Source organism: Staurois parvus, unplaced genomic scaffold (assembly GCF_062004578.1).
Source record: "Staurois parvus isolate SC_StPar_1 unplaced genomic scaffold, SC_StPar_1.0 ptg000066l, whole genome shotgun sequence".
NCBI lineage: Eukaryota > Metazoa > Chordata > Amphibia > Anura > Ranidae > Staurois > Staurois parvus.
Genome location: NW_028317862.1, coordinates 10,189,989 through 10,205,715, shown reverse-complemented (window position 1 = coordinate 10,205,715; position 15,727 = coordinate 10,189,989). Strand labels below are relative to the sequence as shown.

At 39.0% G+C, this 15,727-nt stretch overlaps 1 protein-coding gene across 4 annotated transcripts in view; it reads left to right on the top strand.

Moving 5' to 3' along the window:
- Positions 1-15,727, top strand: part of TGFBR3 (transforming growth factor beta receptor 3) — a 326,559-nt gene that overhangs the window by 277,993 nt on the left and 32,839 nt on the right. For all 4 annotated transcript variants that reach the window (XM_089668928.1, XM_089668931.1, XM_089668930.1 and 1 more), the window contains one exon: positions 146-253. In XM_089668928.1, coding sequence (XP_089525054.1) covers positions 146-253 — 108 coding nt within the window. The remainder of the gene's footprint in view (positions 1-145; positions 254-15,727) is intronic.

The following is a 15,727-nucleotide window of genomic DNA, read 5'->3' as shown; positions in this document are numbered from 1 at the left end:
TTGCTGGGAAATGTGAATATATAGAACAGATAGTTCATTGTGGACTTGTCAGATGTGTAGCCAGAATTAGACATTGGAGATGATTTTAAAGACACTCTGTGCAAGACTTTGTAAATAATGTCAAATTTTTTTTCTATTAACACAGCGGTTTTCTATGGGCTGGACACCCCAACGGTTGTCGGAATAGCCTTTGCAGCATTTATAATTGGTGCCTTATTAACAGGAGCCTTGTGGTACATCTATTCTCACACAGGTATGTCCTTACTATATAGAATATTTCACATTTCATTTGCAAGTATAAGAACACCTATATGTACAATAGCTTTAAAAACTTGCCAGAAGGTTTCTATATAAAGTGTTTAGGAAAGGTAGAAAGCAGGTGATCAAAACTGATATCTAATCAGGAACTTTTGCAAAGAAGCTGGCAAGAATGGTCAATCTACCTTGACAATCTGCATTCAATGTTTTTGTTCAGTTATGGTAAATCTGAAATCCAGGCTAAGCAAATATTGTCTAAATTCAAAAGCCATGTTTGATTTTAGTGTCCTGTATGTATTCCTTTCAGATTTGTGTAGTATTCCATCATAAAAAACTCCTGTACTTTTACTGTACTTTGTGTATATGTTTCCTCTGATAAAGACTGGTCACTGCATCCTTCAAACTTATCTCTAACCCAAACTTCCACTTTTTTGTATTCCAGTGAGCTATGAGCCAGGTCATTACCACCTTCTGTGAGACCTAGCCCATAGTTCAATGGAGTACAAAAAAATGGGAGTTCAGAGTTTGGGTTAGAGATGAGTTGGGGGGATGCCTCTTGTCACTTCCGTGCTCTTCCCTTGTGCATGGTTAATTGTCTTGTATCCGGCCCACTGAAGATTTCTGTAGGCAGCCTGTAGTGGGTCCTACTCACATGTCTGCTCTAGTTTGCAATTTGTTGATATCACTGCTGCTATCCATAATTGCAATGGCATTTGGTGCTCATAAAGTGGATTTATATTCTTTGTGGCTTTTAAATAATATGTTTAACCACTCGCCCTCCGGAAAATTTTACCTCCTTCCTGACCAGGCCATTTTTTGCTACTTGGCAATCGCTACTTTAATTGACAATTGTGCGGCCAAGCAACACTATATGCCAATGAAATCTATATAATTTGTTTTACACAAATAGAGCTTTCTATGGTGGTATTTGATTACCACTGTTTTTTTTTATTTTTTATTATATAAACAAAAAAATACCAAAATGTTTTTCAAAAATGCAGAGACGCTCATATGTGAGTTGGCGGTTTTTGTGCCTAGGGATCCAATTTGGGTAATTTGATTCTCTGAGCTGTGCTCAGTTTGAATATTTTCACAAACCTGCAGGCAAGTGTCAAACCGGCCATTCATGGATCAAAATTCAGCCAGTTCAGCAGGGACCAGCCAAATTTTGATGCATGCATGGGCACACTGGTTGTACACAAGTTGATCTATCGATTGATTGTTGATGGGGGAATCAAGCTTTTTTTCCTTCCACTCGTGGAGAAAGGACAGAAAATCGCATACTGCATGGCCTTCCTCTACCTTTAATCCTTTAAGAGGAAGGTAGCAGGTGTGTTTTATAGAAACTCAGTCAAATTTTTGAAGAACCATAGACACACTAGGTTTTTGTGATTTTATCAGGATAGGCGATCTTGGAGTGGTGGAGATCTACCTGAACAACAATAGATCAAAGATCAGAAGTAAGTAATACAGAATGTAGGAGGCAGAAATAACATAGGGTTCAGAGGTAAGTAGTATGTAATGTGGAGTGCAGAAGTCAGGAGTAAGTGTTTAAGAGTTCAGAGGTCAGTGATATCTAACATACGGTTCAGTAGTATGTAATGCAGAGTTCAGGATTAAGTAGTGAACATTTAAAGGATCAGCTGTAGGCAGGGGCGGACTGACCATTTGGAAACTCGGGCACTGCCCGAGGGCCCCGGGGTCAGTAGGGGGCCCCATGAGATGCCCCTGGTACCTTTTTCATAGACGTTTTTGAGTTTGGGCAAGGACACAGGGGCCCCATGATCCCCTATTGCCCGGGGGCCTCATGAGTTGTCAGTCCGCCCCTGGTTGTAGGTAATGCAGAGTTCCACAAACTAGCCAGGCTGAGTCTAAACTGGTTTCTATAAATTACATTACACAACTGCTGTTTACACTGCTCTGTTGCATATAATTTAAATTGATTTTGGTTTGATGGCCTGCCACAATGATTAGGTGAGGATGGGACTGTTTAGGACTTCTGTAGAGAGTGATAATGATTGCTTTCAACCACCAAGTGTTAACCATACATGCATAGAAGTCTCTTCCATTTAGACTTATCTTTGACTCTGCTGCTCATTGTTGATGAGAGGTTTCCCCGTTTTATAACCATTTCAAATTTGGTTCTCGTGTTTCATATATATAGTGTCCAAATACTCTCCAGTAATTCTGTGGGCAAGAAAATCTGCTCAGGCAAAGTGCCAATAAGAGCACACATTAATATAAAATATATCCCCTGTACATTCCATATTTCTGGATATAACTCTTCCTCCACCCTTGTGGTTTTGGGAATTGATCCCTCAGAACACAGCTGAGCTATTCTACACCACAAATTGTCTCTGCAAAACTGAAACCTTTCAGTCTGAAATTATTGTAAAAGAGTAACTCATTATGGAACTACTCTATATACAGTGATTGACTATGTCAAGGCAGAAACAAATGACTATAATAAGGGAGCAATATTGTTTTCCAAAATAAATGAGACCCCTATGTTCTTAAAAGAGGATGTAATCTTCGTGATTATGTTGCTGGTAATTTAACATTAGTAGCAGAATCACTAGTATTACATGGCCATTAAGGCTTCTGGGATCAGTATGTAATTTGCTTTTATTCCTAAATAGGAATAAGCCAAACATACCTGGGTTCAGTTCGGAGCAGGTTTGGTGGTTATTACTAAAGTTCAAGAGCCAAATCCAAACCCCACTGAATGGGAGCAGGATTGTAAAAATGTAATGACCATTTTCTAGGCTAATAGGCAAGGAATTGTCAAATATATACCAATAAACATGTAATGGAACATGTACCAATGCAAAACATTTTTTAATATATTGGTTTGGCAGTGAGCAGTGATTTTAACCACTTCAGCCCCAGAAGGTTTATGCTCTTTCCAGGCCATTTTTTGCTATTTAGCACTGCGCTATTTCAACTGGTAATTGTGTGGTCATGCAACACTGTACCCAAGCAAAATGTCTATCCTTTTTTTTCCACACAAATAGAAATTTCTTTTGGTGGTATTTGATCACCACTGGGTTTTTTTAATTTGTGTGATATAAATGAAAAAAAAAGCCAAAAGGTTTGAAAAAAAAATTATACTTTTTACTTTCTGTTATAAAAAGTAACTGATAAACTTAAATTTCATAAATTTAGGCCAAAATGTATTCTGTCTCATGTCTTTGATAAAAAAATACCAATAGGTGTATATTCATTTTTTGTCTTCGGGCTTTAAAAAAGAAAAAATACATTTTCGTTTTCATTTTCCAAAAATGTGTGGCAACAAATGAGATCTGCAAAATACTCACCATGCTTCTTAGCAAATAGCTTGGAGTTTCTACTTTCCAAAAAGGGGTCATTTGGAGGGGTTGCTTCTACTATCCTGGCATTTCTGGGCCTACATTAGAAGCTTATGCCACACATCACCCACTTTGCTAACCACTTGAAGACCAAGCCTTTTCTGAGATTTTTGTTGACATGAAAAAAAAACGTTTTTTTGCTAGAAAATTACCTTGAACAATCAAACAGTATACTTTTTTAAAGCAGAGACCCTAGAGAATAAAATGGTGGGTGTTGAATTTTTTATGTCACACAGTATTTGCTCAGCGATCTTTCAAACCCAACTTATTTGAAAAAAATATACTTTTTTGAATGTTAATGCACAAAAACACAATATAGTGCCCAATTTCTTGATGAAATATAAAAATAATGTTACATTGAGTAAATATATACCAAATAGGAAATGCTTTAAAATTGCGCACGCCTATGCAATGGCAACAAACTATGTACATGTTTAATATCCGGAGGCAAAATTTTAAAAGCCTCTACAGGTTATCACTTTAGATTTACACAGGAGGTCTAGTGCTAGAATTACTACCCTTGATATGACGATCACAGTGATACCTCACATGCATGGTGCAATCTCTGTTTACATATATCGACACGAGGCAGTCACCTTTGAGGTGGAGGGAGGGGGTGTAATTTGGTCTGTAGACCAATATGACCGCAATTCATTCTTTTTTACAATGCCCATGTTGAGGGTTAGGCCCAAAAAGTTTTAAATTTAGAAATTGTGATAAGCGAATTGTCTGGCAAAGGCTGAATTTGGGTGGGCGGTGATGTATTGTTGTATAAATTGCTTTGGCCCACAGCGAACAGCTGATCCTCATAACACTGCGTTTTTGGGGACACTATACTAAGGGGACACTAGTATAGTTCTGTTCGTGATCAATATTGATCCATACAAACACTGTAATAGTAATGGTGGTGATCAGCGACCTATAGCATGAATGTGATAGTATGCAGGCAATGTAATGCTAGCTGACCCTGGCTGGAAGGGGCGTTAACTGACCCTGATGCTATCTAATGTCACTAGTGGCAGTAATACAGTGATCAGTGAAAAATTCTGTATACTGACACTGTATTAATGGTACTGGCTGAATGACAGATGTGATCGAAGGGTTATTAGGGGCGATCAAAGGGTTAAATGTGCTTATCTAATGTGCGTGTGTAAAATGTAGTGATTTTACTCAGTGTGGTGTTCTTTGTTCTCTTCCTGAGCCAACAGTGGGGGGGCATGCACATGCGCGCTCACATGCATGCTCACACCCAGAAATAGAAAGTTATTTATTTACAGAGCAATGTACCAGCTTGTCACTCTGCCACCTGTAGAAGTACTACGGGTGGTTGACAAGTGGTTAATAATGCTCAAAGGGCAACATTAAAAATGAAAATGCTAAATTCTTTTAAATAACATGTCTAGGAGATCTGCTTAACCTGCTTGTGAAGTAGTGCATCTGTACAATATTTACAGCCTACTAAAAACTGACTTTTGCAAAGAAAACAATAAATTGCCTTTTAAATTATTGGAACTCGAAGCTTCATTGTTTTGTTTGTAAACAGACAAACAGGAATTTCCTTCTTCTACACCAGACCCTTATGAGACCCTAGATGAGGGTCTGTTATAGATGTTAATGGGGGATTCCATGCAAAGACAAAAAAAAGATATGTGTATAGTCTTCTAGTATTCCTCGAACTTGTATAGATTTTATGGATTCAAAGGAAAAAAGACAGCTGACAAGGAAAGAAGGGGAGCTGGGCATATGCCTCCCTCCCCAAACAACACCAGGCCACATGCCCTCAAAATGAGGGGACCTGATGGATATTGAAGTCTGCGGATACTGTTCCTTCCCTTTATATAGTACTTCTATTTATTCACACAATAAAATAAAAACACACATTTTGACAAATCCCATTAAAAAATATTTTCCACAATGTAAATATATCATTCACATTGTCCAGCATGCAGTCACAATGAACAATGCCAACTAAACCGCCCCCCAAAAAAAATCTTTTGATGAAAGACATAATCTGCTCCAATTGCTTATTCACCACAGACTGACATCTCTCATTCCCCAACTCTAAATCAAAGAGGTGGGGTCTCCTGAGTGATGTCTTTGACCAAATATGGCCATTTGGCCATATCTGGTAGTGACATCAGCACTATCTCTGCCCCTTTGTTTACATGGCTGTCCAGCAAATGAATGGGGCCAGGTGACATCACTCGTTAATGATGAGCCATGTACAAACACCTTCTGCTTCCTTAACAGCCATTGTCAGAGGGTGCCATCACGGGTTAGTATAAATGCAGGGGGGTTACAGAACCTGCTGATTTCTTAATAATCACTGACAAGAAGCTGTCATATCAAGTAACTGAGGAAAAAAAACACCAATATATACTGTATGACGTTCAGCTCCTGCTGAATAGGCAAAAAATCCAAACCAAATTATCATCTCTCCTGAATTACAAATCAGTGTTAATGTAAGGAAAACTCTGAGTAAACGTGTAACAAAAGCATGACAGGTCTCAAATACACAGTCATAAAAGTAGCAATTTTTGTATAGTATCTAAAAAGTTTACATTGCAAAGAATATTAAAGTTTCACTTTCCACACTCATTCAAGTTCAGAGAGAAATGACTGAACCGTAATGATTGTCTCTTGTTATGACTAATAAAAGTATCATTATATGCACAGTTCTGGTTAATAAGGTCTTGTGGTTTATGACATTAGTTCCATCTAAAGCTATTTGGAAAAGTTACTGCTATAAAGGTACTTTAATGTTATTTCCCTTTTAAACTTTTTGACTATATTAAAACTTAACTCATAGAAAACTTGAAATGGTTCCATGGTACCTGAGTAAACATGATCAGTTTAACAGTCTAATGTTTACATGTCAATATTTTAATCATTGATTGATTACTGAAATGTGAACATATCAGTGTTTGTGCATGCACTGTTTAGTAGTTGATGTTACATTTATTTGCAGTAGATAAGCAATGAGATATCAATTACAAACTTGTATGTCTCAATGGAGCCCCCTAGCTATTGGTCACTGTAGAGCAATCCTTATACACAAAGCCCTTCTTTCACATTTTATTCGCACATAACAAACTTACATAATGTGCACATCTTCATATCTGAAATGTTATGGAATAAAGGACCAGCTTATTTTGTCAGTGAAAGTAACAAATGTTGTGGCATGTCAGTGGGAGTAAAAATGCCCTTTCATTGATGAACATTGTAAATAATAAAAGCTTCTGGTGTCACTGGGAGTAATAAATGCCCATGTGTCATTGGAGGTAACAATTGCCACTTTTTTAGTGGTCAGCGGGAATACATGCCGCAGCTCTCTGCCAGTGGTCAGGAGAAGTAATAAATGGCCCTGCATCAGTAGTCAGTGGGAGGAATAATGCCCCATTATTGGTGTCAATGGGACTGCAAAAGGCATCCATCCTAGCACTGGTGTCAGTGAAAGTAGACAACAAAAATCCTCAGCATTAGTATCTCTGGAAGTAGTTCCAGCTCCCAGCACCTGCTGTCATTTTGCAGTGATTGATTCACCACCAATGAATGTTTGGTGAAAGTCAAATTCACTACTTTATAATTATTCCCCAAAAACCCCTAAATGAACCCTGAAAACTAACCCGAACAGGTGACCCTTACCCTATCCTTAGAAATGTAACTTTAAACCCTAAATGTAGGTAATTTTTTAAAAATCCACACAAGAGGCATTACCTACATTTAATGTGAAGTGTCCCTTGTGCTGCTGTCAGCTGCCATAGTGAAAGGTCCTCTGCCCCTTCAGTGGTATTCTTCTGGTGCTTCAGGCGGGTAATACCAGAGCTGAACCTATGACAGGCATTAATCAATAGTGCCGACTATGACCTTTCATTCATCTGCCTATCCTCCATTCATAGAGCGCCTTTCATTCATGGAAACTGTAGTACAGTTTCTCTGAATGGATTAGGGAATACAAAGGGTAGGCATAGTTGGCACTCTTGCCTGTCACAGGTCCAGTGTTGGTTTTAACCCCTGCAGTACCAGAAGATTACCACTGTAGTATTTAGGAGAAGGACAGAGGAATTCCAGTATGGCAGCTGAAAGCAGCACAAGTGACACTTCACATTCAATTTGGTTAAAATATCTTGTGCTGATGTTTTAAATAATTTTCATCTAATCTTTAAACCATCACCTAACCATTTAATTTAATCCTGAGGCTTTACCCTATTCCTCCTGCTAAATTTAAAACCTCAGCACCGCCTAAAGATTTTGATATTTCCCTGCTGGACCAAATAAAGTATATCTGTCTCTACTGGGGATATTTTCTATCACTTTCTGTTATTTTTACCCCCTGTTATCATTGCAGTATCACCACTGGGGCAGAAAAAACCTGTGAGATGATGTAACCCTTCTCCAGTTTATTAAAAGAAAAAAAAGTTTTAGCTGGAGTTAGGCTCCAGGTTTTTTGCCTGTGTGCCACAGAATGTTTCACAAGTTGGCATGTTATAAGGAATCATATCTCAGGTAATTGCTAATATTGTTTCCCTATAACCCCTCTAAGACCCATAGAAACCACAACAGCTAAGGCAGCACATTTGTGGTTTGTGAAGTCAGTGGAATCTGCAAGGTGGAAATTCTAGACACTAAAACTGCATTTTATACAAATTCTTTAGGAAACAAGAACTTGGAAGCCAAGATGAAATGATGTAACTTTTATTTTGGTTCTTAGGGAGTTGGCAACACTGCCAGCATTTTGATGGAAGCTTCACACATTCTGTACTATAGGAAATGACCTGCTCATGGTGGATACCTAGCAAGATTTCTGACTGTTTAGTGTATTTTTTAGAAGTGTGTGATGATGTGTAATTTAAATCTGAATTTCAGGCAAATATAAACTCATATCAATGCAGCTCTGAACTGAGGGAGGGAGAAGCAGTATAAGGAGCTGATAAACTGGTCAGTAATGCAAAAAGCATGCTGATAGCAAAAGAGAGCAAGGTGACGAAGAGATTAACCTATCGGTCTGCTGATTCTCTTTCACTGTACAGTCACAAGCGGGGGGAAGGACATGGTCTACAAGTGTTACTGAACTAAAGTTGACAAAAACAGGTTTTCCCTGGCAGACAGGGCTGTGCTGTGGGGTAGAGCTTTATAAATCTCAGAACTGGATGGACATAAATAAAAATCCTTTTGCAGGTAAATTAGATTCCTTATACACATTTCATATGTATATTTAATAGTGTGCTTGGTCTCTGGAGAAATTGTAACAATGCAGAGACGTTATTTATTTTTTTTAATTAATTAAATGCATATAACTTATTGCTACACAGTCATTTTGGCTAAAATAGGTTTACAGCTTATTTTGCATACCAGAGCTGTGTTAAAGCATTGATGGGTCTGGAGCAAGGATTATATGAACATCTTACTATTGGCCCCAATTATTTTATAAGGTGCAGAAACAGCGCAGGAATCACATATTCAAAATAAAACTGTTGTTTACTGGGGATATGCATTTTCACATTGTTCCTGCGTCTTCCCCGACCTATAACCAATCCTCCTCAGCAGAAGATTTTTACTTACCTGCATCCAATGGCATGCGGTTTTGACAACCTATGCCGAAGGTTTTCTTTGTGCTGGTTGTGGATAAACATATGTAGCGCTTCTCCCAGGGGAGCCGCAGGAATACTGTCTAGTCTTCCCCAAAAGCTTTGCCCCACAGTCAGGCCAATAGGCTCATTCACTTGTTTCTTCAGTGACCAGTCTAGTTGTTGTTTTTGTTGTTTTCATTTTTGGAGAACTTGGATAGGGTTGAGGGAATTATTATTATTATACAGGATTTATATAGCGCAAACAGTTTGCGCAGTGCTTTACAATATAAGGGAGACAGTACAATTACAATACATTTCAGTACAGAAGGAATATGAGGGCCCTGCTCATGGAGCTTACAATCTAAAGGAAGGGGGAGGTGATACAAAAGGTGATAGCTGTGGGGGATGATCTGGTGGAGGTGATTCAAGTACAGTTCTTAGGTGGAGGTGGGGTAGGCTTCCCTGAATAAGTGAGTTTTCAAAGATCGCCTAAAGGCAGACAGGGTGAGGGCTGACCGGACATACTTTACTGTGGTAGGGAGTTCCAGAGAATGGGAGAGACTGATCAGAAAAAGAATAAATGCACATTTTTTTACTGCAAAAATATGTGCAATTATTATTTTTTTGATAAAGGTGAACATAACCTTTAAAAAAAGTAAACTTATTATAAGAGAAAATGACAATAACATGCAGTAATCAGACATGGGTTTTCTTCGGTTTAAGCAAAAAGTAGAGATCTGGCTAATCCTTAGGGCTTACTGTTCAAAGCATATTGTATGTTGCCATATTTCGTTATATATGGTCAGAGCTTGACATTCTGTGATGTGCACCAATAAAAGGTAACTCATAGCTATAGCTCATTGTGGCAATCTTGTAACAAAATCAGGAAAAGAAGACTTCAGGAATAGAGCAATACCTGAGTAAAATTTTGTTAAATGTATTCCTTCATAAATAATTTTTTTTTTAAATAATGCATGTCTAAACCCAAATAGTAAGGATGGTAAATATCTCCCTTGCTTTGTAAATGTAGTTGTACATGCTTTTTTTCATACCTGATATTTCTGCCAAATTCAGTTATTTAAAAAAAAAAAAAAAGAAGGAAAAGGAGACCCCAAGTTCCCATTTCTGAAGAAGACAGGCTCCCTGTGCTTTCATCCAAACCACTGCAATCAATGTCCCCTGTTGGTTCATTGATAGCTGCTTTGAGCATTTAGCAGCTGAGGCGTGTATTTACTGGTAATATATCTGCCACGTTTGTTACACAGTTTGGCCAGTTAATGGAAAAATCCCTTCCAGTGAAATTAAAATTAGCCATAATAGCTTGAATTATAAAATTTGTGGGTGACCATGTCAACGCTACTGACTCAACAATTGAATAATGGAAGGATCCAGTGGAAGATCAGCAGCCAAAAAACAACTTCATCCTATCTGATGCAGCCACTGTTCAGGTGGTCAGGCAGCAACTGCCTGAAAACAAACTTATTGAATTCGGTGGTATACTACAAAAACCAAAACTATGTACAGTTGAGGACTTTAGGTATTCTTTTGGATAAGCTACAACGAAGTCCATGCTTGAAACAAACAGTAGACTTCAGCTTTAAGGCAGCAGTAGTAGTAGTGGTAGTAGTAGTAGCAAAATAGAGCCCTTTAGGTAGGAGATTAAGTGGACAAGCTCTTCGGAACACCAGCCAGTGTCCCCTTTAGCTAGACCTCCCTAGAACCAATGGGTGTTTAGCAGCACAAAGTCTCAAAGATCCTTTCAGGGGTGTCTGTTCTCACAAAGCCCAAGGACAGATACAGTAGTTTGCCTTCCTCCAAGATACTAGCCCAGATCTTCAGTAGAAAGCCCCTCAGTCAGCTTTAGCAGAACCCGAGTCTCAAGATTCAGGCCCTCAGGTCACCCACCTGAGGCCTACAGCAGCAGATCCAGCAGCATTGCCTGGGAGGGAAGCATTCCGCCTTCATGCTGGACTAATCATATACAGGAAAAGAACCAGAAATCAGTGTGCTCACTGAATATATACAGATACCCAGCATGCCATCCGAGCCTCTCTCTCTGGGAAAGGCCAGGGCTGTATCAATATTCATGCTCCCATCTGCATAGCTCCACACCTATCATCCAGAAACTACTCAAGCTTTCTGGATGCAGAGGGAGCTATCAAGCTGGCAACACTTGAACACATTGAACAGACTGAACTAGCAGAACACAGTGTGCAAGCTATACTTTTACATAACAACACTCACAACCACTGGCTACAGTGTGACAACTAACTTTACCTATCAAAACATATACTAAACCTTATCTATCTAAATCTAGCACCTACAGTATCTAGGAGGGTGCTACACATATTATTGTTCCAAGTCAGTAACCCACTAAGTAGTTATTGAAGAGCATGGATGAGCCTGTAAGTGTGCAACTTCAAAATAAAGTCAGCATTGCCATCAGTGGAGCTGCTAGAGATTAGAGAAGTGTTATGTTCTTGTTCTTCTAAATTACTCTTATGGTCAGAGTTGGCCACTGGGACAGGAAGAGAGGGATAATTTCATAATCTCCTAACTGGGACACTGACAGCAGTAAAAAAAACAAAAAGGGTCTAACCTTGCGGTGTTAATAAACATACATAGCTGATAGAATGTGTGGGGTTATTTTAAAGTTATACATAACTGGCATTCTGGCATTATAGAAGTATTTTTTCATTCTGATGTATCCCATATGGTAGATGTTTAATAAACAATTCTAGATTTTGAACGAAAAGGAGCTATGTTTTCACAAGCTAAAAAAGTTGATTCTAGATGTATTAGTGAACTCGTAGCATTCTCTGCAACCCTCCATATTTACTGTTGGGCTGTCAATAAGCAATTGAATTGTAAAGGTTAGGTGATTCTAATTTGGACGGTAAATTACATAACTCCACAATTCCCCTAAGACATGTATTTTCATAGAACAGAAGGAAGTCACATCACAATTAGATCACTTCCTTCTACATAACATAAGTTAGGGGACAGGACTGGTGGGTGGGTTCCATTTTCCCATGACATTATGTCTTAAACTTGAACTGCAACAAATACAAGTAGCAGATTTTACGTCAGTGTAGAGCAGAGGACAGAGGACAAGGAGGCCAGCCATTGATGCAGATGACAGCAGGCTTGCATAGCCAAGGATAACACCTGATCCATGTGTTCATATGAAATTATATGAAAGTATTTCTTGTGAATGGGAATTGTTAGTTTTTTTTTTGTTTTTTTTTTAATCTTGCCTAGACTAACAGCTGAGTACTGAATCTGAAAGTCTATCTATACTTTATATACAGAGGATGTACTGTATATACTGTAGACCTAATTATAGTTTTTAAGATAGACTAAAGGGTAGGGTCTTCAGTAGAAAACCTCTTGAGGTCAATACAATTACAATACACTTCAGTACAGCTAAAAATACAATTCAAGACAAGAGGGTTAGGGGGGGCCCTGCTTACAATCTGAAAGGGACTAATAACTGTGTGGTGATGAGTTGATGAAGAAAGAAATGTTCAATGGTTAGGTAGAAGTAGGCTATTCATCCAAGGAGAGATGAGATTTGAGGGATCACTTAATACAGACAAAGTAGGAGATAGCCATGCAGATTGGGGTAGGCAGTTTCAGAGGAAGGCAGAAGCTCTGGAGAAGTCCTGGAGGCGAGCATGGGAGAAGGTGACAAGGGAGCTGGAGAGAAGGAGCTCTATTGCTGATATTTTTCTTTTTTTTTTTTTTTTTGTTTTTTTGTTTTTTTTTTTTGTTTTTTTACTTTTAAAGTACTTCACTTTATTAAAAGCAAGAGAAAGATAATGTACTCATCATGTTCATGGTGCTGTTTGAAGAGTGTAGATTGGAGAAACTGGGTCCACCGCTAATTTCACAGTATGGAGTGAAGTCTATATTGCAGAACACAAGAGCTCGGGTTAGGCAGTTCTTAGGCTTCATTTACATTAGTGGTTGAAGAGGGTGATAAAAAAGTGTGGTTAGCTCTAACCATTCTCCCATAAGCTCCAAAGGCAGTGGATCGGGATGTACACATATCATGACTGCGATGCTTTGCAAAGGATGATTCAAGAATGATCCCACCAAATGTGACACATTTAACTGATGCTGTTTTTAGGGGTTAAAACAGCTGGTAAGGAGGCATCATAATGACTCTCTTTATTGGGCGATACCAGTGTAAATAAGCCCTCAAAGTTAAATTTAACTCTGCCAATACATCCATTCCAATGATCTAATGTCCACGAGGCTGGCACAGACATTTTCTCAGGGTCATGGGTCCTGGGTTGTCTTGATTGGCCAGTACAGGATAACTTAAACTCCCATGCATGCACAGAATTTAAAACATTTTGGCATCAAGGCAGTCAATGAGAATTTAACCTGAACTGCACTTGTGTGGGTTTAGGTGATATTTTGAGACTAGGTTGCTGATGTTGTTTGGGGCAGAGTTGTGTATGGATTTGTATCTCATTAGTATTTTGAATTTTAACCCTTGGGCTAGCGGAAGCCAGTAGAGGGATGTCAGGGAGCGAGGAGCCAGACACACAAGGAGGTGCAATTAAAGATAGGTTTATTAATATAAAAATAAGACAAGAGTCTATGCAAGTCCACAGCAGAAATCGTAGCCAAAGCCGGGGTCAAGAGCCAGGAAGAATCGTCGCCAGAGCCAGGATCAGGAGCCAGGAAGAATCATCGCCAGAGCCGGGATCAGGAGCCAGGAAGAATGGTCGCCAGAGCCGGGGTCGGAAGCCAGGAGGAGTCTTAGCCAAAGCCAAGTCGGTATCCAGGAAAGCAATGAGTAGCTAAACAGGAGCTTCCTGTTGTGCAACAAACAGGACACGAATGCAATGGACAGCCACAAACAGCAGACTTATATTTGATAAGCCGCCACCTCCTGGGGGAGGAGCCGCAGGGGGCTGAAAGCATAAAGGATCCCACAATACTTTGCAGACTCCTAAGATGGATGCCAGCACATGGAGCAGCACAAGGTCTGAGGAAAAGTAGGGCCTTGACAAACTGTTGGTAGAGAGGGGTGGTGGACACTGTACAGTTGGAAAGGTGGATAAGACTCCCAGAAACATTCATGATAGACATGGCCCAAAAATGTTAGCATGTAACCATATGTTGTGATACTTTTCTTTAAAGTATATCTAACTTGTATAGTCCAGATTTGTCTCCTCTAAATGTCTGCTTTCTTTTTCAATCTGTCACATATGTTATTTCTACAGAGTTCTCTTCCAGTAGCCTAAATCATAGCGAAACGTAAATTCATAAGATGTATCACTGTCTTTGTCATGACATTTAAGAAGGGGGGAATAGAAATGAAGAAAAAACAGAATCTGGAAATCATGTCATCATGTAAAGTAGAATCACATCTGTGCAGAGAGAGACGTATTTGAAACTTCTGCAAAACTTGCAGTAATAGGATTTGAGCAGCTCTGGGCAGTCCACTCTGATCTCAGGTTTCTGCATATTGTAGGAAGGATCTGGGTTTGGATAAGTCATGAGCAGAGCTCTTTTGCCTAATCAAGTCTTTTGCTTTGGGGGGGGGGGGGGGCAGAGGGTATTGTATAAAGAATATTATTACATTGTGGATGAGGATCGCACAGTGCCAACAAACAATGCATTTCTGTAACAACCAGCAACGAAAATGCAAATACTGAATTAATCCACAATAATCATTTGATTGACCAGATATTTCTATAGTATGGTTTTGATAATGTCTAGCCATCTGTTTCTGGAAGCAATACACCATAAATATTTTAGTTTTCCTCTTCATTTCTTAACCCTTTCCTAACTAGGGGTACATCTTTTGCAGGCTTGAAATACTTAAAGTATAACTAAAGGGAAAAACTTTTTTTAGTTTTGGACAGAGTGGAGATGGATTAGAACACCTGTCAGTTTTTATTGCTGTCTGTGCCCCTGTTAGGGAGATTCGCCCTCTCTAATTGTCCTGATTACCATTATCATTGAAAGCGAAAGTAAAAGAAAACCCCAAATGTTGGGTTATCCCCAGAAAAGTAATAGAAGAAGAATCTTCCAATAGAGACATTAGTTCTAGTGACCTGGGGGGTCCCCAAGTAATTCCCTTAATTTGCAGGGATTTCCTCTCACTTCCCGTTTTGGCTGTGGGACAGGAAGTGAAGTTAAATTTTCCCCATGAGACACAGATGGCAAAAAATAAACTGACAGGGGTTTTAACCCTCCCTTACTGTATTCTAAATTAAAAAAAAGGTTTTCTACTATAGTTCTACTCATTTGTAAAGAATAAAGAGTTTTTATGTATTAAATCACATTGTGTCTTATTCATTGTTATAGGAACATTTCTTTAAGGCACTGCTAAAACAGAGATTACCTAAAGCGGACCTTGCAGTAAAATACAAGGTCTTCATTTACTGCTTAGACCCCCTCCTCCTTCCTCCCATGAGGAAGCTGCATTTTAGTGGCAAACATGTTTATTGTTTATGTTGAGGCTATTAAACTTATGTACCCTTTTGTATGCAAAGCCTAGCTCCAGCC